Source organism: Acartia tonsa, chromosome 8 (assembly GCF_053477335.1).
Source record: "Acartia tonsa isolate MP-2025a chromosome 8, ASM5347733v1, whole genome shotgun sequence".
Classification (NCBI taxonomy): Eukaryota; Metazoa; Arthropoda; class Copepoda; order Calanoida; family Acartiidae; genus Acartia; species Acartia tonsa.
In genome coordinates, this window is record NC_137267.1 from 21,791,318 (window position 1) to 21,815,438 (window position 24,121).

Consider the following 24,121-nt stretch of genomic DNA (forward strand, 5'->3'; position numbering starts at 1 on the left):
ATGTCAGAAATTTTAGCTTTTAATTAAGGTTTTTATTATTGAAACTCCTTATAAATATGCTTTATATCAGTATTTATATTTAACCTATACAGATTTTTCGCCCCTCTAAACCTTTTTATTTCTTTTTCTTTACTTCCTCCCTCCTTTTTTTGTCAATCTACTCACCCCCCCCCCCCGGCCCCCCCCCCCCCCATCTACTTAATAAATACATTTAAATGCAATATAATCATTATGTGGCCTGTATTAAAATCCGAAACTACCTACCACACTCATAAAACTAAAAGAGCCCCTTAAAAGTAATTCAGTAGTATAAAATCAATTATAGACCCCAGCACCCCCCCCCCCCCATCCCTTCCAAACCCCCTGTTCTTGTAAAACAAATCCTTGCAAAAAGTTTGCGAATCAATTTCAATCAAGAAATGCAGATTTTGATACTGATTGAAATTCATTTAAACCAAATTGCTTCTTTGAATTTTTTTTGTGTTTTTTTTGGCTTTTGACATCCAAACAAAATTCAGTATTCAAATTACTATTCATTGAAAATGCTTTAAATGACATGGTTCTCTTGTAATTAATGCTATAAGTCAGTGTTATAGGATGTATACATTGATAATCTCAAATAAAATGTGCTTTTGTCAAATTCAAAAACTACATTATAAAAATTAGTTATAGAGTAGCTGACGTTACCTAAAATTAATGTATATTTTTGTACAAATGTTATCTCTGGAAAAAATCGTCAAACATTATTTACATAATTTCCTCTATCATTATTTTTGCAAATTTAAAGTGACAGTATTTTGATATTATCCTCGGAATATGGTACTGCTATTGTAATCAACAAAGAAATGAGTTTTTACAAGATGATTATTTTATTGTGGAATTTTTTGATAAAGACTCAAAATTTTATTCAAACTTCATCCATCGTTTTATATTTCCATTATTATTCATTCCCAAACTACCTAACCAAAAATTAAACCATGCAAAAAAAATATTTTTTGCAATATCATCTGATTCATATCAAGACTTCCATTTCCTCTGGTGTTGGTTTGCAAAAAAAATAACGAGCATTGCGGAATATTATATTCAAAATAAAAAAAGTAATAGGTAAGTAATTGCTACAAGAAGTTGTTATTGTTCCTGTGCAGGCTTTAAGCTATTTTAGATAGTTAAAGGCACTACCTTCTTAAGGAGCATCTTATTTTTTAGTTTGAAATTGTTAATAACCTGCTTTGTATTTTCTTGTGTTGCTAAAGAGACTTAAAACGTTATTCAATAAAATCTTTTAAAAATCAAAAACCTGCTAAAAATATGCTAAAATTAGATCTTAGGATAATGATTGTTTTCATGATAAATGAAAGTTTGTTAGTGGTTGGCCACTTTTGTGTAAAATATTCAATATCGGATTTCCATAGACAACTCCTGTCCAATAGATGTTGCACAAACATGGAAAGTTTTTTGATACTTTCTGTTACTTTTTAAATCAGTTCTATGCGATATTTTTTCTCAATTTTGCTTAATAATACCTATCTGTTTATGAAGACTTAGATTTTTGTGATGTAATGTGTATTTCTTCATAAAGCTTCGCTGTATTTAAGATTATTGTTCTTATTGATACTGAGATGTCTGTAAATGAAATATTTTGCACAGCCAAAGAATTCCATAGTTCAAACCTTCATACTCGGTACAATCCTTATGTGCCCAGTAGAACTTACAACCCCTCCCCCTTCCCTCAATTTTTTATTATTTTTATTAACTTGTTGAAAGCCATACGCCACTTTAAAGGGTTTTACATCAGAGAGAGGGGGGATAATGGGCTGTTTATTACACTAGTCCCAAATGTAGTTAATTCAATAAGTTGAGTGTTCAAAAGTTTTAACCACTAATATTAATCTACATGAGGGGTAAGTTTATGTATTCTCATTGGGGATGTACATCAATTCATCGGCCATTTATCCCTGATTTTACATTGTGAGCCATATCCATAATCATATCTAACCAAACAAATATTTACCTTAAAAAAAGGAAAATGGGTAGAAAATATATAGGTTATCAACTAGCAATTTAAATAGTTGTACCTCATATTGTTTACGATATATGGTAGTCCAACAATTTATATGCAGTGTGGCTATAGTTTTGCCAACAAATGTAGAATTTGGCAACTAAAGCTTGACAGAAAATTTTTAAACGACTATCTCTTTTTTAAGGTATTACACATTGTACGATAATTTGATGAACATGCTCAAGTATGATAAACAAAATACCCCTTTCAACAGATTAAGAGTTAAGTCTTATTTGGATTTGAAGTGCAATAAAGTACCAAAAATTTCAGCCAAAGAATAAGAGAGCGTGTATATTGCGTTTTAGGTATCAGAATAATGTACTGTCCGATGTACTCTCCCTCCCTGTTAAAAAAAGTTAAGTCCCTTTTGCTTTTTGGAAAATTATACTTATTTATAATTAGTGGACATAATGTTACCACACCATGGCCGTCTAAACAATTGATATGTCTTTTGTTGTTGGCCAACAGGTGACATACCATTGTCTTACTGCACAATTCATCAGGGATCTTCAGGGATAGGACAATGGATGGTAAATTGACACAAAAATACCCATTTTTATAATTAAAGGGTGGACGCGGTTGTGACACTTTTTGAAACCAAAACTATAAGTCAAAGGAACTCAACTAAAAAATGAGTTACAGCACAGAAATTTGGTATGGCTGTTGCTTTAAAGAGGTACAATGTGGAACCGCCGTTAACGCCGAATTTTTTTTTAGCGGGACACGGCGGTAGCGGCGGTTTTACCAACTTTTCTTCACAGTTCCACAGTGAACCTCTTTAAAGCGACTGTCATTCCAAATTTCAGTGCTGTAATTCTTTTATAAATTGAATTCCTGTTGTTTTGGTTTAAAAAATTGTCACATCCGCCCCCTCCCTTATTGGTCGAAATGTTAGGAACCAATAAATACAATTCTATGAAAGTATCCAAAGTTTTGTTAAAGCCAGCAGTAGGGTACCGTGTAACAAATTTTTGGGTACCAGTTCATTGTCTCCTCCCTGTAAGTCATGCAAATAAATATGGAGACATTTTTTACAATTCTGCAATTTATTATTTCTGTTTTGGAATATTTAAACTTCTATCAAACTATGATTTCAGATATTTCAATTGATTTAAATCTTATAAATGTTAAGTTAAGAATGGAATAAACTCTAGGAAGAGGGTTAACAGTATTTAATGCGAATGGTAACTATTTAGCAGTAAAGTGTTTCTATAACAAGTAAGTGCGCTACTTATGGGTGTAGTTGTTCTTGTTTAAAGCTAAATGCCTGCAAAATGATAATTATTTAGAAGCAATTCGTAACAAAGAATTAATAGTTTTTAAGCTAAGAATGGTAAAAATTCATTAGTTTCAATGATTTTTAAGGCTTCTTGGGTCAGGAGTTATACATGAATGTCTATCTTTATTTAAATGGGGCTTAAATTTATTACTGTTGAACTTTTGAACGAAATGCATTTACACTTGAATTTAATGATATCTTTTCCTGTTCAATGGTTAAAGCTACATTTACAGAGCATATATTTGAAAGAATTTCAATTATCTACCATGTAGTTTTAAAAATATTAAGACTTGAAAATCATATTCTTGGGATATTTGCATTTTATATAGCTGGCTTATTTTCACAAAACAGCATTACGTTTTAGTGATGTCTAATTGTTTGTAATTTATTTATATACAAAATTATGTATGTTTGATGGTATACTTGTAACTTATGCTTTAAGTAATTTTTCTGAAATGCACTTCATGCAACTATCCCTTTACTTTTTTCTTAATGACTAACATTATCAAAGTTTGTTACTAAGAGATATATTCAAGGTTAGACAATTAAAGTAAGAATTTTATGAGAATAACCCATTATTAGAATCTTATTAGAATTATCCATTATTTATAGGGTGAGGCGGGGCATTACCGGTATTTTTTTTTGGTTTTTTGAAAAAAAAATGGGGTAAATATTAATATTTTTAAATGGGACCAAGACCATTAGAAAGCTTACGGAAAGGACTATCAGGTCCTAATAGGACGTTATCATAGGACTTTTAGAAGTTTGTCATAATTGGACTAAAAGAAATTACCGATAAATGCCCCACGGTGGGGCATTGTGGGTAACGTCTTTTCAACCTAAAAAAAATCGATGAAAAACAGTCAAACATAAATAATCATAATTAGTATAGGTTCTAGGGATTATCCATAAAAATTTTCATAAAGATCGGACTATTCCTTCTATGTCAAAAATCATTTTTTTTTAAAGACGAGAAATTTCGATTTTTTTTCACAAAAATTTTCTTAAAAAATAAAATATATAAAAAAACCTGTTCTATTCACTTTTTGGCCTAATTCTTAAAAAGCCCATATTGAATTTTAGATTTTACCAAAGAAAACCTGAAAATTGATCTTAAAAATCGAATTTGAATTTTTTTTTCGACGTTACCGAAAAATACCCCGCGCGAACTTTGGTCATTTTTGAAAAAAATATTAACTCTACATTTAAGCTCTCAACGGATTTGGAAAGAGCGGGCAATTCTTAGTTCAAAAGGTTTATACGGATCAGTTCTAGGTCTTACCAATTTTTGTGTAGGTCGATCTTTATACTCCTAGGTGAAAAAAATTTTGAAGAAAAAAATTTTTCGTCCGACTTTGAGACCCAAAAAGTACCCTTAAAATTCATCTCACAAAAATTTCATATCATACTTTTTTGTAGGCAATTTAATAAGGAACAAATTTGCTTTTATGTTTTTTTTCTGTCAGCCGATTAGAACATGGAGAAAAATGTCATTTTTTGAAGGTGGGTAAAAAATTACCGGTAATGCCCCTTTCCGGTTAATGCCCCGCTTGACCCTAATAAAAACTAAATTAATTGCTAATTATTAAGGCATATGTAAAGTATCGCAGCCATTAAAATGTGTTGAAATATGGGGAAGAAATACAACCAAAAGTTTTCAAGGAATGTTGATGGTTACATGCAGATGTGTGCAGAAGTGGGGTGTTTCAACCCCCAAAGTTGTTAATCCTCCTACATTCTCTTGAGGAAAAAAATATTGAGTGACGCTTTTTTTTTGCTTTTCAGAGGGGTGTATCTATTCCCATGTCTCTGAAAATAACCCCTTTTTTTTACTAAACAGGTGTCAAAAATCGTAAGGAATGTATAAGAATGGCAAAACCCTCAGCACGCCACTGGTTACAAGTAAACAAATTAAAAAGTGAAATTGGCAATTATATTCTACCGCCAAGAAAAAAAAACAATATCTTGATAATACAAATAGAGGACAAACAAGAGAAAGTTTTGGGCATGAAGTAGCTTCACTTTCTATTTAAACTCTTAAATATTGCAGGGGGGTAGGGCACATATAGCTGGGTTTTTTTTAATTAGTCCCATGTTTTATAATAATGCTTTTTTTAATCGTTGGCAAAATAACTTTAGAGGAATTTATTGAATTTTGATTGGTTGGTAGTTTAAGTTGAGTGTCCAAACTTTTCGACCATAAATTGTATATCATCATTGGGGATTTATATCATTTTTTTGGCCATTGTGTTATCCCTATAGATAAAAATTGGCTGTGCAACCAGAAAGAAATTTTGTGCGTCAAATTTGTACGCTGAAAATTAAACAGGCCAGCAGCACGAGCCAAAATATTGCAGAACTGTCTTGGGCTCTGATGTGCAAATTTTAGTTGTGCAAATACTTGCAAAACTAATATTATATTTTTAAATAGCGCAGCTTTACTATAGCTTAAATTATACATCAAACAACCAAGAAAATTGAAGACTTGTTCTGCACATTGTATTTGCTTCTGTAGATATTTTACTTTTTACCCCTTCATTTCTCTAATTTAAATTTTAAATTTTTCTGTTCTACTTATGCAAAAATGTGTCCTTGATCTTAAAAAATTGCATGATTTAATACAATTTTAAGTCGGGAGAGGTACTTGCTTACATGTGGTAGACTGGAGCACCGAAACCCCCCCCCCGCTTATTTTGACAAAAATCAAAAATAAGGGGGGGGTAGTTTTTTAATGTCTGGAAAACGGCAAGGAGGAAAAGGGCTCAGCAAGGCAAAGACTTAACCCCCCCCTTAATTTTGAAGAAAATCAAAAATAAGGGGGGGGGGTAGTTTTTTCACTGTGCAACACGCCAGAAACTTGAGTGAGGTAAATCAAGAAAATCCAGTATACCAGAGGGGAAACCTTATTTTTGACTTTCTTCAAAATTAAGGGGGGGGGTTAAAAACTACCCCCCCCTTATTTTTGATTTTTGTCAAAACTAAGCGGGGGGTTAAAAAACTACCCCCCCCCTTATTTTTGATTTTTGTCAAAACTAAGCGGGGGGGGGGGGGGTTTTCGGTGCTCCGGTCTTCACATGTAAGCAAGCACCTCGGGAGAAGAAAAAAAAGATTTCATTCATTTCAATCCAAACTTTCAACAATTTAAGAAATTTTCATAAAAACAAGTACAAATGAATTTAATAGTATTTATATACAATTTTCTATGAATAAAATATAAATTATTACCGTTTTCATTTAAATATCCGCGGAAAGCTGTCTCTATTACTATTAATTTAGATTTAAATGTAAGATTCTAACATGAAAAAAATGTGCCAACCGTTTTGTTTTCTAAACATTCTGAATTGTAGAATAGCTGTGCTCCTAATGAGAAAAACTAAAACAAACGGCACGAGAGACCAATTTCAACTTGTGAACTTTTTTGCACTGAATTTTGATTGGTTAATTGCGGTATCTCCCTAGTCCTGATTGGCTAATTGCGATATCTTGAGCTCTGATTGGATAATTGCTCTGTGTATTCCATGACCATTTTCTTTCCATTCGGGCATGTCAGCTTATGTTTTTTGAGGCGTGATACCCTTGAATGTAATAAACCTTGTTTCAATTCTCTCTTGCTATTCACTTTGGCTGTCCGTCAGTCCGTCCGTAATGCTATGAGGGAAATGCGATTTTCTCGGCTCCTGTTGAAGGTAGCCAGCTGAAATTTTTCCCTGTATCAATGAGCATCTAGTAAGTAATTTACTTTGTCTGTCAGTCTGTCGGTTATACATAAAAAAGACATTAACAAGGATGACAACATCCATAAAAGCGAAGCACTGAAACGGTAGGACAAACGGACATTAACACTTGTATAGTGTCTGAACTGAATAATCAGAATATAAAAGTATAAGATTCGAAGCAAAATTGTAAGTAAATTTGTTGAAAAACTGCTTGATACAGGATAATGTTTATGGACATATTTACATCTTTAGGGCTTGATTATAGAGTTGCTTCGCTTAAAATATTGTTCTTTGTTGTCACAGGATACTATATACCAAAAATCAGATCAAACGGATAATTAGATCACATAAAAATTTGTTGTTAAAAAAGTAGAAAATCAACATGTTAAAATGGACGTACGGATATTCTGGTAATGATTATAGAGTTGCTACGCTTTCTAAATCGTACCTAACTACTACAGTAATCACCATGCAAAGTTTGAAATCGATAGGACAATTCTAACATGCATAAATTAACGAATAAGAGCTAACTATCTCGGACGGACGGACGTACGGACCGACCCTAATTATAGAAAAGCTTCGCTTTTAAAAATATACTTTATCCTTATTTCAGAAAGGTTTCGTGATTTCTATGAATTATTGCATATTTATTAACTAAAAATCTTCTCTATGATAAATTTTGTGTGTTTGTCCTTTCATGATTTTTAGTGCTTCGTTACTTATGGTTGTTGTCATCCTTGTTAAGATTTCCAATTCCTTGTTATCTGCCCCTGCAGGAAGCCCTTATCTTATTGGGCTCCATTTAAAACAAATTCAAATTGAAAATCATGGGAAAGAGGATGATCCACTTGCATTATAAGGCATTTTCCCGAATATAAATCCTATATCATGATCCTATATTTACATCCATATAATCTGCAAATAACCTTTAAATATATTGTTTAACTATATTTCACAAATGAAGGATGATTATATATACTTTTAATTAAAGTAGTAAACTTTTTTGTCTGGTGCGAAGGATCCCGGTAACCGAGGAATCCTAACAGTGAAGCTTTTTTTTTAGATCCAGTGAGAGTTTATAAATATTTTGTGGAAGGGTACCTCAACCCTCACAAGAAAATGTACCTTTTCTTTTAAAACTTAAATCGAAAATGAGGGGGGGGGGTTACTTAATTCCCTCCCCTTTAATTGCCACTCATTGCTTCTAGCCACTGCTATTGAAGTACGGACAACGCTTCCATGTAAAAAAAGCTTTGCTTTTTAAAACTGCGTGCAAAAACAAATGCATATTTGAGGCATTTAAATAGCACACCATGACTTCATATTAGATTTTCAATATAGACATACAGTTCACTATTAAAAATATTACATCTTTTAATTGTCCCAAGGTGAACGAGGTGAATAAGACAATGGCCGGTAATGGATGTACATCCCCAATGATAAAACACAAAATTATCCCTTTTTTAATTTAATTTTAGTGGTTGAAACGTTTGAACACTCAACTTAATGAATCAGCCAATCAAAATTCACTTAAGTCTCCAAAGTTGTCATTCCAACGATTAAGAAAACGTTATTATAAAACTTTGGGGACTAGTTTAATAAACAGCCCATTGTTCCCTTCTCCCTGAATTGTCAATGTCCATTATTGATTTTATACACTTGACACTTTTAATGAAGGTCGAGGGGAATGTATTGGCTTTACTTTTGTTGATACAAATAGCGGGATCTCTAAAGTACAGACAGATTCTCTATAATACGGGTTACTAAAGGGACATTGAACTGTTGTTAGCTAAATATTTTTGCACTATTGATCTATTCTTGTAAATCTATTGTTCTCCAAAAGAAACTGTTTTGACAATGACCTATAAAACATATTGAGAGAGATATTTTACATCTTATTCATCTTTCAAAAATGTAGCAAATAATTTACTTTAGCCAAGAGAATAACATAACAAATTTGGATCATGGAAAGAAAACGAAGTAGCGGGTTTCGTCGTTTTTTTCACAGTAGTTTTTCTCCTATTTCTATCACCTGTTGAGTGCGTTAATCTTGTGGGGCAATCATTAACATATACCCAACCTAACCTAAATTAACCTATCAAAAGCTACTATTAAAATATGACGAAACTCGCTACTTCGTTTTCTTTCTACGATCCCAAGTTTTTATAGAGTAACTTCATCCTCATGGAATTATTACTATATCTAAGTTTCCTAGCATGAAATTATTCATTAACACCTAACTATGCCAGGAGTCTTTCTTCATTGTAATCTAATGAATTTAACTTTGAAAAAAAGGAGGACCAGACAAATGAAATTAATTAAAAGATTTGCTAAAATTGAACGCAATCGTCCGTTCTTTGCTATTCTTCGGATGAAATAAATATTAGTTGGGTGGGAACACCTCTTTTCATCTGTACACCCACTCTCTCTTTCTGTTGTCTTTGTCCTACAAATCAAGATTTTATTCTAGGCATTAAAACAAAATTGAAAAAATATGCATAATTAAAAATTTTGCATTATTTAAGATTCCTAATTATGCTAAAGTTCGGTGATGGGGGGTGTTAAAATAAATCGGTGCTTTGTTGCCTCAGTTTCTAGTTAACACGGAACCCTGTGCACAATACATTTCAGGGCTACCCAGTACCCAATATAGCCATACACCTTACCTGAAGTAAAAAAGAATAACAAAAAAAAAACTAGCCCTCAGCCCCTCCACCCCTTTCTATTTTCAATTTATTTCTAATTGAGGGAGGGAGTTCTGTGCTCGACTAGGCACATTTTTAAAAAATAAATAAGAAAGATCTCTTAGTTTTTAAATCACTAAACATCTCTTATTATATTTCAGGTGGTGTATTCAGTGTACTAGTTGTATTATTATGCCTGTATGAGTGTAGTGGACACTAAATCCGAGATCGCGGCATCTCGCGCAATCTACTTCAGGTACGACTTTTCTTTTTCCAAGTAACATAAGTCCTGTAGGGATAGGATCCCCCGCATATCTCTAGTAATAGATTTTCAAGGTAGGAGGGGAGGTCTGGGATAAGGGTTTTGTTTTCAATAAATAAGTTTAGTGTATTACCCTTTAGTTCAAATGGATGTAGAATTTCAAAAGTTAAATAAATCATGATTTATAATATAATTGCTCTTTTTAAATATTTTTATGAAAAGTACCTACCTATGGAAGATATGATTTATTATAATAAATAAATTAATGGTATTAACACTTACTGTTTTAATATACTAATAACTAATGATAGTTGACCGCCAGACTGAACTGACGTGTAATAAACATATCCTGTATGACCTATTGATAGAAACTATTGGTGATAGGGTGTCCAACAATTTTCTATTTTAACAATGGCTACAAATCAAGTTGAACAACAACAAAGTAATAGTAATATTGGGGATTTAACAAAAATTCTCATTGAAAATAAAGTGACGCTAGAAAAACTAAAAGAACTGTTATGCAATGCTAACCTAACATTGTAATGTTTTTAATGAATCCTTATATTTTAGAGATTTAGATCAGGGAGGTTCAGGAAGCCCCAACTCAGCAGAGACCAGAGCGAAGCGTCCCTCATATGTGGGCATTTCTAACTCTCTGAATGGTTATACTCCTTATGCTAGCTATAGGTATATTTTATTTTTTCTTGGATATTTTGAACGCCAATAGAATCAATCTATAAACATAAAAAATGTGTTTGTCTTTTGTAGCATGACCACTAAACCGACAAACCAATTGCACATTGGTTGCCCATTAAAATAGGGAATCTAAACGAAAGAAAATATTGGTTAACATTGAACAGAGCCGAAATTTTATGTCACCCATTTCGCATCTTCATGACGGGCAGACGGACATTCGAATTATAAAGTAGCCTTGTTACTTTATAAAATATACAAAGTTTAGTTATCCTAGATCCCTTCTTATTTTTTTATTATTTCAGAACCGGAACTGGTAGGCGGATTAGCCCACCTCTACATTTTCCCAGCCAATCACAACAATCGCATCTAGATTCTGTTGCACTAGGTAAGCTCTCATTGGTCAGTTTAGTTCACTGTGATTTGTTTCAACTAATCACAACATTCAAAAATAGATTATGTTGCACTAGGTCAGCTCTTATTGGTTAGTTTAGTTTACTGTAATTAGTCTCAACCAATCACAACATTCGAATCTAAATTATGTTGCACTAGGAAGGCTCTCATTGGTCAGTTTAGTTTACTGTGATTAGTTTCAATTAATCAAAACATTCGAATCTAAATTATGTTGCACTAGGTAAGCTCTCATTGGTCAGTTTGGTTTTACATGATTTTTCTTAACCTTTATCTCTACAATAAAGTCTTCATATGCTCTATTAGGCATCCTGTTTTCAAGCAATTAACATCGAATTTTACAGAATCAAAAAATATTTTTTTGCTTATGCTCGTTTTTAAAAGCGAAGCTTTTCTATAATTAGGGTCGGTCCGTCCGTCCGTCCGTCCGTCCGTCCGTCCGTCCGTCCGTCCGTCCGTCCGTACGTCCGTCCGAGATAGATAGCTTTTGTTCGTTAATTTAGGCATGTTAGAATTGTCCTATCGATTTCAAACTTTGCATGATGATTCCTGTAGTAGTTGGGTACGGTTTAGAAAGCGTAGCAACTCTATAATCATTACCAGAATGTCCGTACGTCCATTTTAAACATGTTGATTTTTCTCCTTTTTTAACAACAAATTTTCAAGTGTTCTAATTATCCGTTTGATCGGATTTTTGGTATATTGATTCCTGGGACAACAAAGAACAATATTATAAGCGAAGCAACTCTATAATCAAGTCAAAAAATTTAAGTATGTCCATAAACATTATCCTGCTTCAAGCAGCTTTTCAACAAATTTACTTACAATTTTGCTTTGGCTCTTAAACTTTTAAATTCTGATTATTCAGTTCAGATACTATACAAGTGTTAATGTCCGTTTGTCCTACCGTTTCAGTGCTTCGCTTTTATGGATGTTGTCATCCTTGTTATGTTATGCTTATTGTTGTAGTCCTCTTTGTTTTGCAAAATAATAGACCTTGTCCATGATTTAACCCTAAAGCTTTGTGTATAAAAAAGCTACTTATTGACATTCTTAGTATTTATTTATATATTACCGTCATTATAATGCTGTTAGGCAAGCCATCAGTCTTGAATACTAATCATATTACAATATTTCTTAATGTTCTCTCAAAATAGCTAAAAATTTGGTTTGGAATAACTTAAGGTAGGAAAATATGTATAAAATTAGAAAACGTCAATTATAAGTATAGGGGGGGGGGGGGTAATGCAACCATCTCTTAATTAATGCTCAAATGGCAATTAGAATCCCAATTTCGGTATAAAACTTGTCATGATTAATCCTTGGTATGTCTATTTTCCCTAAATTGAGCCGTTCACAGTTACTTTTCCATCTTTTTGTTCAGTTTAGATAAAATAGACCTACCAAGGATTACTTTTTTACAATTAATAGTAATAGTCAAGTTGACTAACCTAAAAGCACCATTATCAAATATCATAACTTTTATTTTATAAACAGTTTAATTTTCAAATTAAATAAAAGCATCATTGCCAGATTTTTTTCTGTACAAAATCTTCTTAAAATTATTTTGTTACTTTAAATGATACACCTAGAATGTATTAAAACAAAAATTTATGCTGAAATAAGAAGGTGTTAAAAAGCCTATTGTTTGCTAAAATTATAATTCTAAATACTTAGTACGTATCTGCCTACTGAGATTATGCATTTTGCTGTATTTAACTACCTATTAAATATTATACAAATAGACAAAGAGAGAAAAACAGTTAAAGCTTTAAATAATATTTGGAAAAAATAAAAAGTTAAAAATTGCAGGGATCTAAAGGGATAAGACAATGGCCGATAATTTGATGTACTTCTCCAATAATGATAAAAAATTACCCCTTCTGTAGATTACAAAAAGTGGTTGAAACGTTTGAACACTCAACTTAATGAACCAATTATTTAAAATTCAGTCAAAGTTCCCAACGAATAAGAAAATAGCAATAAAACTTTTGGGACTAGTGTAATTAACAGCCCAATGTCTCCTCCATCCCTGCCAAAGTTGCGTTCAGTTTATATTATAAGTTTATTTAATTGCAAGTTTTTTTTATTATTGATTTCTAATTCAAAGAATGGTTCTTATTAATTAATAGGATAATTTTTTTACTTTTTATCAAAGTGCCGTGTTCAGCACTGAAAACTTCCTCTTAATCCAACAAAATTGAAAGGTAGATGGGGTTAGTATTTCATTAGTATATAAATTTGGGTTAGGTAAGGTTATTGGAGACTGGGTAGGCCTGAAAAGTATACACCCCGCATGGGTTTGAAATATGGAAAACTTTTTTCTTAAATTTAAAAAAGGGGGGTAGGGTTCGGTGCTCTACAGGCACATTATGGAAAAATGCCAACAGTTCATACATTTTCTTTTTAGGATATAAACTAAATTTTTTATTTTAGAAAACTACATCTTTTGAGTAATATATTTATTTTCAAACATGTTTATATTTTACTGTCAATAAATGTTAAAAATAACACCAACTAGGGCGTTGCTATATTTGTTCTTAAGTAAATGTCATTATGAGCGAAAAGAGAGAAAAAAGGGTGGATAAAGTTTTGGTTAAAAATTTTTTTTTATGTATTTGTTGTAATGATTTAAAAATCAGATAAGGCATTGACAGTTTTTTTTTTTTTTTTGGGGGGGGGGAGGGTTGTGTCAAATTTAGTTGCATATCTTAATTTTAAAGAAAGCATAAAATGACGTAATTTTCTTGACCAAGTAGGTAATGAAAACAAAACTGTATACTTATTAATCTTTAATAGAAAAAAAAGGCGGTAAATATTTTACAGGGATGATTACATCCAACACAGGGAGTGATAAATTGAAAATAAATTAATCCTACCCCCGGGCACCCTTCCTTCATCAGCTTTTTACTTCCCTCTAATGTTTAGTTTCCATCAAACATAATTGTGTTTTTCGGGGGCAATGATATAATTCTGTCTGTTTTTATGGATATTATACTCCTTGTTCCTTTTTCGTGAATCAAAATACCTATCATTTACGAACATACCGACGCGATTAATTGTAAAGAAAGCTTGCTATGAAAAGTATTTATTTCATAATGAATTCATAGAATGGACTTTGATTATTTGTTATCTATATTGACAAGCAACAGGGCTCAGCACCTGCATGCGCGGCTAAGATTCGACAGTTAATTAAACAATACAAATGTGGCAAAAAAACGCGTCTTCTGCTTTGCCATATTTGGCGGCTGCAACAATTATTTGATCAAGAATCTGCAGTTGCAGCTACATGCTCTGGGAAAAAAAACTGCCAATACACCTGCCGAGCCTTTATGACAAGAAATCTATAAAATATTGACACAAAACTATTATCTTCACAAAAATTATAACTTCCACTGTATTCATAGAAATAAAATTGCACCGTTTTGAAGGTTTTTTTTCTGACACTGAACTTGATGGATTGCGAGAAAAGATAACAAATAAGGTTATTTTTAAGTTTTGTAAGGGAAAACGGTTAAAATACTTACATATGTATATATGAAAGACATTTATTTTTCAAAGTTGCGTAGAAACAGCAGACTAAAAATAATTTTGATGTCTATAATAACTTAATTGTTATATACAGTAGTAAAAAAAATTTAGGCCTATTCAGTAAAAGTAATTATTATGAAAAAATTATTAATCCATTATTTGAATGACTAATTAAGAAAATAGAAGAATTTATTGAAAGCGGAATTCTTAGCTATAGAATTTACGCGCTACTAAAAAAAACTAGTGCTTCCTTTTGAACTTTCCCCTTGCCCTAGTCATTTCATTTGATTAGAATGTCCTTGATCAAATAGTTAGATTCTTGAATGGGTTCCTGTAAATTGGCATAGCTGTTTAACAATTATTTATGCAAATAGACAAGTACTTCAACTAATGACTTATGATTTTGATGTAAGATTTACATTGAATTAAATGTTCAAGTTTATTAATTTATTATGTAGGAAATAATTGTTTTAAATGGCTTTAAAATTACCAAATTAGATCTGTAAGAATTTGTACCAAAATATAATGGTCTATACGAGTATCTTACTTTAAGATTTAGGTTGAATTATCCATTAATAGATCACGCGTTGCATGAATCATTCTATCACAGGGATAAGTCAATAGGATATTAATATTATTAATTCCCCCAGTAGAACATTACTAAACAATATAAAACAGGATTGGGTACATAGCGGATCCACTTTGAAGAATATTAATTTTAAAGATATCTCAGAAACTTAATCTATTTTGTTAGACTTGGTTTTTTTTATTCTCTCTTTCCTCCAAACAATACATGGGGCTACTACCCAACCGCTAGTATTAATAAATCTAGAACTGAAAATAAAATTGGCTCTAAAATTAGTTAAATCTTTGAACTAAAAAATGTACTGTATTTGAACTGCTATGTGATCTAAAAATAAATAGAAGAGTGACGCAACATTTTTTCCCTTCAAATTCTCCAAATTTTCCCGTTTCATGTTCCAATTAATTCTCATCAGTATTGTCTCAATAGGTGTTCAATCAAAGCCGTTAAAAAGCCTAGCAATTCATTCTAATTGTCATTAAAATTGTGTAAGAAACGAGGCTGTGTCTTTTTTGACTTATAACAAATTGCAGTAATAAAATATCCTATTATAAAAGTAAAAAAAATATTTGTATTTGTATTTTAAGATCTCGCTAAATACTGGATCGATTAAGTTCTCAATTTTAGAGAATCTGCTATAGTTCCAAAGGATGATTTCAACAATTCATATTAGGCAATTTAGTTTTGATGTATCAGGGTAGTTTTAGGCTATTTTTATGCCTCTCCTTACTAATCAAATATCGTAAGCTTGAAGTTTTTTTTTAAGTGCAGTTTTTTAAGAAAATGTATTTAAAATTGCTACCCTGAACAAATAAACTTGAACTTAGAATACTATTTTGCTCGCTAACTTCCCCTCGAATCAGCGTAGCTTTTCTAATAAGGCATTAGGTTTTTTTAATAAGGGTTTTGTAACGCTGAGTTTACAAATATACTGCAAAGCATTATAAATTGCACTTATAGTTTTATTGCATTAGGCTTGAAATAATTTTTTTATCTTTTGTAAGTATCAAGACACTCATTTATTTGGTTTTGCTTATATTATATGGATTTTGACATCCTTGTTTAGCTAACACTGTTCTACTTTTTGGATAATTGGTTCTTGTTTTGTCTCCCTTCTTTCCTTTAAGTTTCCGGAAGTTCAGATTGTTGAATATTTTTATAAAAACAAAACTGTTTAATTTGAAAATAATACTTAACCAAAGCACTATTAAAAATGCATCGGATATTAATCCTCATAAAAATTCATGTTAAAGATGTTTAGTTTGGGTAATTATTACTCATTCTTAAAACCAAAATTACACCATTTTAGGTTATCTCAAGATAAGGGTTAACAATTCTTCAACTTGGATAGACATAAGTAAAGTAATATTCTGTGAAAGAATATCATTTTTTGCCAAGTAGTTTTCAAACTAAGATGGGTTAAATTTGTTCCTTTCGCTACAGTGCATCATAATTGATATGAAAGTAAAAGGATATATGTTTTGCTGGTGTCCCTGTGTAGTGAAGGATCTCGCCAACTGTCCAAGCCATATTTTATTAACAGTTAAGATTTTTTCAAGTCCAGGGAAGGTCTAAAACAATTTTTGGGGAGGGAACCTCTTCCAAATCACAGAAATCATCCCTAAAAGAAATACCTCAAACCTCTATGATTACATCACGTCAAGTCCCTTAATATTTTATTTTATTTCAGTATTGAACCAAGACGGATTCCAGAGGTCTCTGGCGGAATTTCAAGAAACTATGAGAGATATTACCATGGGCAGACCAGAGGTAAAGACGACTTTTAAATTTTTAATTACGACATTTAGTGAAAGAGGTCGTTTATCAGTTAAATTTGTCTACTTAATATAAATGCCTTTCTTATGCTATTATTGGAAGATATTCTTACATACCTATCGAGAGTTTTTTTTACAGTGAAAATATGCATCCCTCAAAATTTTTGCAAACCTAAAAAAATCTGATTTAGTTCTTATTTTTATTAATATTTGATTTGAAACAGTTAAAAAATATAACTAAAGGCATATATTCATTTATGAATCCTAAAATTAAACCCTTTTTGTAATTTAAGTTACCTTTCCTTTTTTTTTAAATATCCAATCCAAGCACGCCAGAAACATTTGTCCATTAATATTGCAGTTGTGAAAAATCTGTAGAAAATTAAAGACACGCACGCACGCACAAACACATACACACACACACACTGCAAGATGAAGGGGGAGCAAGAACAAAATAAAAATATGGTAAATAAAAAATATATATATTTACTTCTACTTGTTTGCAGGCTTTTTATTATATTTTAGTGTAGATTGCAAAATATTATATGCTTTAAAATGCTATTTTTTCAATGAAATCATCTTTTTACAATGGATATAGAATACGTGGATATTGTGGAAGATTCTCGCATACCCTGATAAAATGTTTCTCCCAGGTGGCTAATATAACAACAATACCCCCCCCCCCCCTTATGACTCCACCCCACTCTTCTCCTATCCATTGACCAATATCTGAGTACTATATCAGCAACTTATATTGAAGATAAGTTCCTCTTGTCATAATATCCACGTATTTTATATCCATTCTCTATAAGTTCGTCGCATTTTATAAAGTATATACCTAAATTTTGTAATCTATATATTTCTTCTATTAACCCAAATGCTTCAAATTATTATAGTTTTGCTTATTAACCCTCTCTATATTATAGCAATACTTTAAATGTTAGGGGATTTATTTTATTGTTGTCCTTTTATTTATCTGTTTAAGGTAAAAATTTTTGGGACTTAAAAGTTAGTTTTTAATTTTTTTTTCTCGATAATTATACGTACTTACATAGGTATTTTCTACAATTTGTCTACATAGTTTTACAAATGGAAGGCGTAAGTACTGGCCATTTAAGAGATCTTTAGGGACAGATATCTTAATTCTTAATGTTATGCTATATTTATAATGCTGACATATAGATTATTATTTGAAAATTATTAGTTATTTATTTGATGAAATTAATACCTAAAATCGGCAAAAAAACAATTTGGGGGGGGGGAGGGATATTTTGGCCCCCCAATCATCTAGGGAGGAGGGGGTGGGGGTAATCTTTTTAATTCTGTAAAAGGTACTATAAAAACCTTCTAATTAAAAAAAAGTGTTTGATTTGGATAAAAAATAAGAAAGTTATTAATTTTTTCCACAAAATTGGATTTCTGGGCTCATTGTGGATCGTAGAGAGCAAGATTGGTGTTCTTTAACCCACTTCATAATCAAGATACTAAAAATTATAAAAAGAAAAAAAATGTGCGTTTTAGGGGGGTGCAAAGGAAGCAGACCCTTGTGAAGGGAGTTTTAGGGGGGTGTAGGGAGGTGAACACTTAGGGATGTGTATCAACCCCCCTTTATGCATGCCTTTGATTGCGTCGTATTAATTTTAATTAATTATTAAATTTAAGAACATATTATCCATACATTTGCAAGATCCAATAGAGGCACGCTTGGAATCTGTCAAAACCTTTAACTTGCATCTGATAGCTCATAGCAATGTTTTTGTTAAAAGATTCAAAATGAAAAGAAAATATCAAAGGCTAGGGTGTTTCAATTGTAAGAATTTAAATGAAGGAATAGTACAATTTAATCTACCCAAAGTTTGAAAAAAGAATTATTTCTAGGCTAAGGCCACATTTATAGTCCTGCAACCCAAACAAAGAGAGAGGTCATTTTCTAGTAAATCCCGTAAAGGTGTGTGTTATAAGACCTAAAAATAGTAGTAGAACGATAAGGTGCTCTATATATTTGTATTCCCTATTGAATAGAACAATAGGAAATTTTTTTTTTTTTTTTTGATAACCATACCTGGAATATCTTTAAAAAATACGAAATTTCTATCAAACGCTTTGTTTGGCTCAAACTGACAAAAATTAAAAAAAAAATATAATTATAATAATAATGTTTTCTATAGGTACAAGATAAAGGTTAAGAACAATCTATACCATTAAACAAAGGAAGAAGTCATTCTTTACAGGTTGATTTATTATAATTATATTTTTTTTATTTGTGTCAGTTTGAGCCAAACAAAGCGTTTGATAGAAATTTGATAGATATTCCAGGTATGGTTATAAAAAAAAAAAAAAAATTTCTTCCCTATTGTTCTATTCAATAGGAAATACAAATATATAGAGCACCTTATCGTTCTACTACTATTTTTAGGCCTTATAACACACACCTTTACGGGATTTACTAGAAAATGACCTCTCTCTTATTAATGGCAATATTTTTGTAAAAGAGTTCTAAATGAAAAGAAAATATCATTTTTAGGATGCCCCTATTTGTCAACTTTGAATACACAAATAAAAAATTTAGATGACATATCTTGTACTATTATTTAAGAGGGGTTGGCCCCATCCAAGTAAAATTAAGCTATCGGTCCAAAAGTTAATAGAAAATTGAAAGATTAAATGTGATTTTTAGAGTGTTAATGAAGTTTTAGAAAGAAGGAAAAGGACCAAAATTGTATTTCAAAAATTGCATATTGGGACAGGCTAACAGACAAGCAAATGTATGTTTGTCCTGAAGCAAGCTGGGCCCTCACTTTTCTCTTGCAAAAACTTGATGTAAAACTAATTATATTTACAAAACACGACCTTTGCCTTAGTTCTCTTCTTAGCCCCCTAAACACTTAGCTTTAATAATAGGTATTATTAAAATTTGATATTATGATTAACTTTACTGACGTTTATGTTAATGTAAAAAAAGAGTTATATAAAAATGTGTTCGATTTTTCTTATATTCATTTAAAAAGCAAGTTTTTTTATATTTATTATCTTAAAAAATATATATTTGTTATGATTCTTAAAACATTTATTTATTAGAGAGAATAATTGAATAATTATTAGATGACTTCTGTATTTCTATCCTGTATATGCTTGTATTTTTGAAAATTCTTGGCAATTTCTTTGCATATATTTGTCCTTGTGTGTCTTTGTTTGTGTGTGCAGTTTTCAGGGTTGTCGTGGGATGTTCTGTTTTATATGCTAGTTTCAATATTGTAGTAGTTATTTGTATTTCAGGGATATGAACATGAAAGATAAAATATGCATTTCAGTACTTTTTCTTTTCCTTTAAGTCAAAAAGAGAGAGAATATTGGGTTGTTCATTACACTAGTCCCTAAAGTTTTATAATAACGTTTTTTTTTTATTCGTTGACTCATCAACTTTGGAGACTTTCACCGATTTTTGTAATTAAGTTGAGTTGTAATCTACAGAAGGGGTAATTTTTTGTATCATCATTGGGGATGTACATCAATTTATCGTCCATTGTCTAAAACCTTTATATCCTGCCTTAAAGTAGTTATTTTTTATAACAAAAACATAAATCAAAGCTTTAAATAATTATTAAAAATAGACTTATTTTTCTTAAATAAAAATGAAATATCTTATTATTATTCACCTACATAAAAGCTAGAAAAGCTTATCACTAGAAAAACCTAAAAACCGGAATTAAGTAAAATAACATCAAACCTTTGACATCCCTGTACTGTAAGAATGCAACATCTATGTTAAAGAAAGGGTCAATCACTGGAATTTTTCACATATTTCCACCTATTTCATTTCCTTATTCCCCGATTAATTGAGTTTTCATAGATTCATCAATCATTTTTTTCTTGGGTCAGATTCTAATTATTGAAAAATGCTTTTAAATGATGGCCTTTTTAGGGTTGTTCAATTAAGAAAGCTGCCCTGCATTTCTAAAAATCGGTTGCTTAAAACTGAGAGAAGATACTTAAAGAAGATCGTAAAGATTCTTAAAAGAACTGCATTGTTTTACCTGTAAATTAAATTCAAAAGATAAAGATTCAAATAAATAAGTGTATGATTAGTCTTAATAGAATATGTCTAATGTCAAAGATTTACTTGAATTTTGGCGTTAAGTAGAATAAAAGAATAGTTGCTAATACATGGGAATTTTTTATGCATTAATCAGGAACAATTTTTTTTATCTCAATAAAAACTATGCTTATTAAATATTTTAAAAACAAATAGGAAAATATTATGATTATTCGGTGTAAAAATCAGAGACAAAATAGTTTTCCATTGACAAAATATATCTTCCTGTGAAGTAAAGACTTATTGTTTTTATAATGTATACCTATGTGTGTTTCATAATATTATTTTTATTATCTTCTCTTTATCTTACCTAATTTATAGACAACTTTGCCCATAGGTTGCGTAGCAATAACAAGATTAAAACATAGATGGAAAAGGTTAATTTTTGGAAGGTATTATCTATAAATCTCTGAATAGGACCTTTTAATAATGAGTTCTGTATATATTAAGCAGTTGATATTATTAAAGAAAACCATGAAAAATAAAAAATGTGATTGTAATTTTTCTGAAGTGTTAAGCACTTGCATACACATAATAAATTTTAGAGTAGCTGCCTTTCCTTAACTTGTCATTTAATATCTTTATTGTATTAGTATTTAGATTTTTCTATTTATTAAATTAAAAACAACTGAGAGTATTTCTACAACTCGACAACTAATGAACATAATTATCCTTGCTTAAAATTATGAAAATAATTTTTTTACTCTAAAAATCAACATTTTGATTTGGTTCAATTAAGTTGTGAAAGTAGGGAAAATAAGAATTGGTTACATGTAGAGGGGGAGAAAATAATATTTTTGATATAGGGAGATTTCATATTGTGTTACTTGCAAATGACCTTTCCCTGTACATTTGATGAATCAAGATATTTTCACCATTTACCTAACCCTGTTTCATATTAATTTTGTTGGCTAGACGTGATAATATAAATTAAGATGTATCATCTAAATTTTATTTAATCTTTCATTATGACAGCTTCAAAATATTCAGATGTTATCTGTTTGAAAGTTTATGTTCGAATAGTCAGGAACATGCAGGGTTTAAAGGGATAAGTAAATGAACGGTAAATTGATATAAATTCCCTTTGATTATAAAACTTTGGGAACAAATGTAATTTACAATCCCAATGTCCCCTCCCTTCCTTAGGTCAATGACATACTATGTTATATTTATATGCCACTGTTCACTGTTTTCGAAGAAATTATATACTACAGAAGAGTTATTCATATTTTAAAGATAAGTTTACAATTTTAAGCAACAAATACAAATTATTCTATTTAGAGCTCAGATATAACAGACAATGCAAGAATTCTCCACGTTCAAGATCAGTTCTTTCCCACCTCACATATGAAGGAGGTAAGATATTTATTGTTGTTTCGCCACCTTTGCATAATCTTTTACTTGTGTGCAATGTTTAAATCCTATCCTAGGATGTAGAATAATAAACTTGTATATTATGACAGGAGAAAAATTGACGTCAATTTCTCCTGTCATTTATTGGTCAGTTCGTTTATCCAGTAGGAAAGGGGGATATGGGTTAGATCATTATTTTTGCCCGCTACAAGGTTAACTCTCGCAGGGAATATGAAAATTTAGTGTAAAATTCAAGTTAAATCCATTATCCTAACAAAATAAAATGTGAAGTTGCTTCAAATAAAAAATGAGTAAGATCTAAATTAATCGTGGCAACGCCATGTGCCGCAAAAAACGGTAGAAAACCTCAAATTGTGAAAAAGGTTGCATTGCTTAGCTTGATAATGCTTCCTTCATACATACATACAAACTCTCTACATCTTAAGAACCTTTTAGGAGTTTTTACAATGATTTGTTTTAATAGGTGTAAAATGCTTAAGTATATTGTAAATGTTTTTAATGAAAAAATAGCATTATTTTAAAAGAATAACTATGTGATCAATGGATCTAAAGGGATAAGACAACGGCCGATGAATTGATGTACAATATCCCCCAAGTCTCCAAATTTGCTAAGCCAACGAATAAGGAAACTTTATTATAAAACGTGTAAGACTAGTGTAATAAATATGTCCCGTTTCCTACTGAAATGAATCACAACACATATTATCCAAACTACAATTAATACAAAAACATTATCCCGTAAAAAATCAAATGAAACGTATTTTTCCGCTTGACTATTATTTAAAGAAAATTATAATAAAAATTTTTTTTATTGACTTCGGAAATGAGGACAATAACGATATTTTAGTTTCCTATATTAGTCCTTAATATGTACTTTTATGTTAATAATTAGGTTGAAAAAAAGAAAGAAATTAAATTTATAAATGTTACTTCAAAACAGAATAGGTATATTTTGTTTTGAAAAGAAATTGATACCTATGTTTAATTTACTATATATTTTCTTATTATTTCTAGGGCGATTTCTTGGGAGGGTAGAAGTACCCTCCCAAAAAATAGTTATAAACCTTCCCTTTGCAGACATCAATTTTAATGATTATAAATTTTAATTCTAACATTATTTGTCCAAAAAATGTATTTATTGTCAAAACACCAAACTGTCAAACTTTTACTTTTAAATGAATCAATTAAAGTTTCCGTTTCCGGGATTTTATGGACGAACAATTTCTGTTTGACCATTATTCTTTTACTACATTTTTGTTACAGAAATAATATTTTTAAGTTTTATATTTTAATTCTATATTTTTTAGAAGAATAGTTTTGTATACTAGTAAAGAATATTTTTAAAGGTTTTGTGAATTTATTACAAAAGAGGATTTTTTATATCTTTAGAATAATTCATTAAATTAAAGGATTAAAATCATCCTCTATTATACTAAAGGCTGCACCTTTATCAATTAGAGGCTCTGTATTGAAGGAGTGGGGTTTTAAAAATAGCCTAAAACCTTTCCTGGACTTATGTAAATGAAATGAAGAACTCAATCGTTTCAGTAGTTGTCAAATCTTAAGCTTTAGATAACTACTACATCTGAAAGCTAATATTTTAAATGAATTTGTCAAAATTAAGAAAAGTGTTTGTACAATAATTAGGTTGAACTACTAAA

At 30.7% G+C, this 24,121-nt stretch overlaps 1 protein-coding gene across 6 annotated transcripts in view; it reads left to right on the forward strand.

Moving 5' to 3' along the window:
* The window catches only part of LOC145326299 (uncharacterized), a 195,751-nt gene that overhangs the window by 128,400 nt on the left and 43,230 nt on the right, over positions 1-24,121 (forward strand). For 4 of the 6 annotated variants that reach the window (XR_013881823.1, XR_013881824.1, XM_080169573.1 and 1 more), the window contains exons 2-6: positions 9,900-9,994; positions 10,571-10,687; positions 10,999-11,081; positions 16,909-16,988; positions 22,368-22,442. Coding sequence is in view for 4 of the 6 variants with exons in the window: in XM_080169573.1 (XP_080025699.1) it covers positions 9,939-9,994; positions 10,571-10,687; positions 10,999-11,081; positions 16,909-16,988; positions 22,368-22,442 (411 nt within the window). In the remaining 2 variants the exon portion in view is untranslated. Of the gene's footprint in view, positions 1-9,896; positions 9,995-10,570; positions 10,688-10,998; positions 11,082-16,908; positions 16,989-17,354; positions 17,459-22,367; positions 22,443-24,121 lie in introns of those variants that run through there. The other 2 variants (XM_080169575.1, XM_080169576.1) reach the window with 2 other exon arrangements.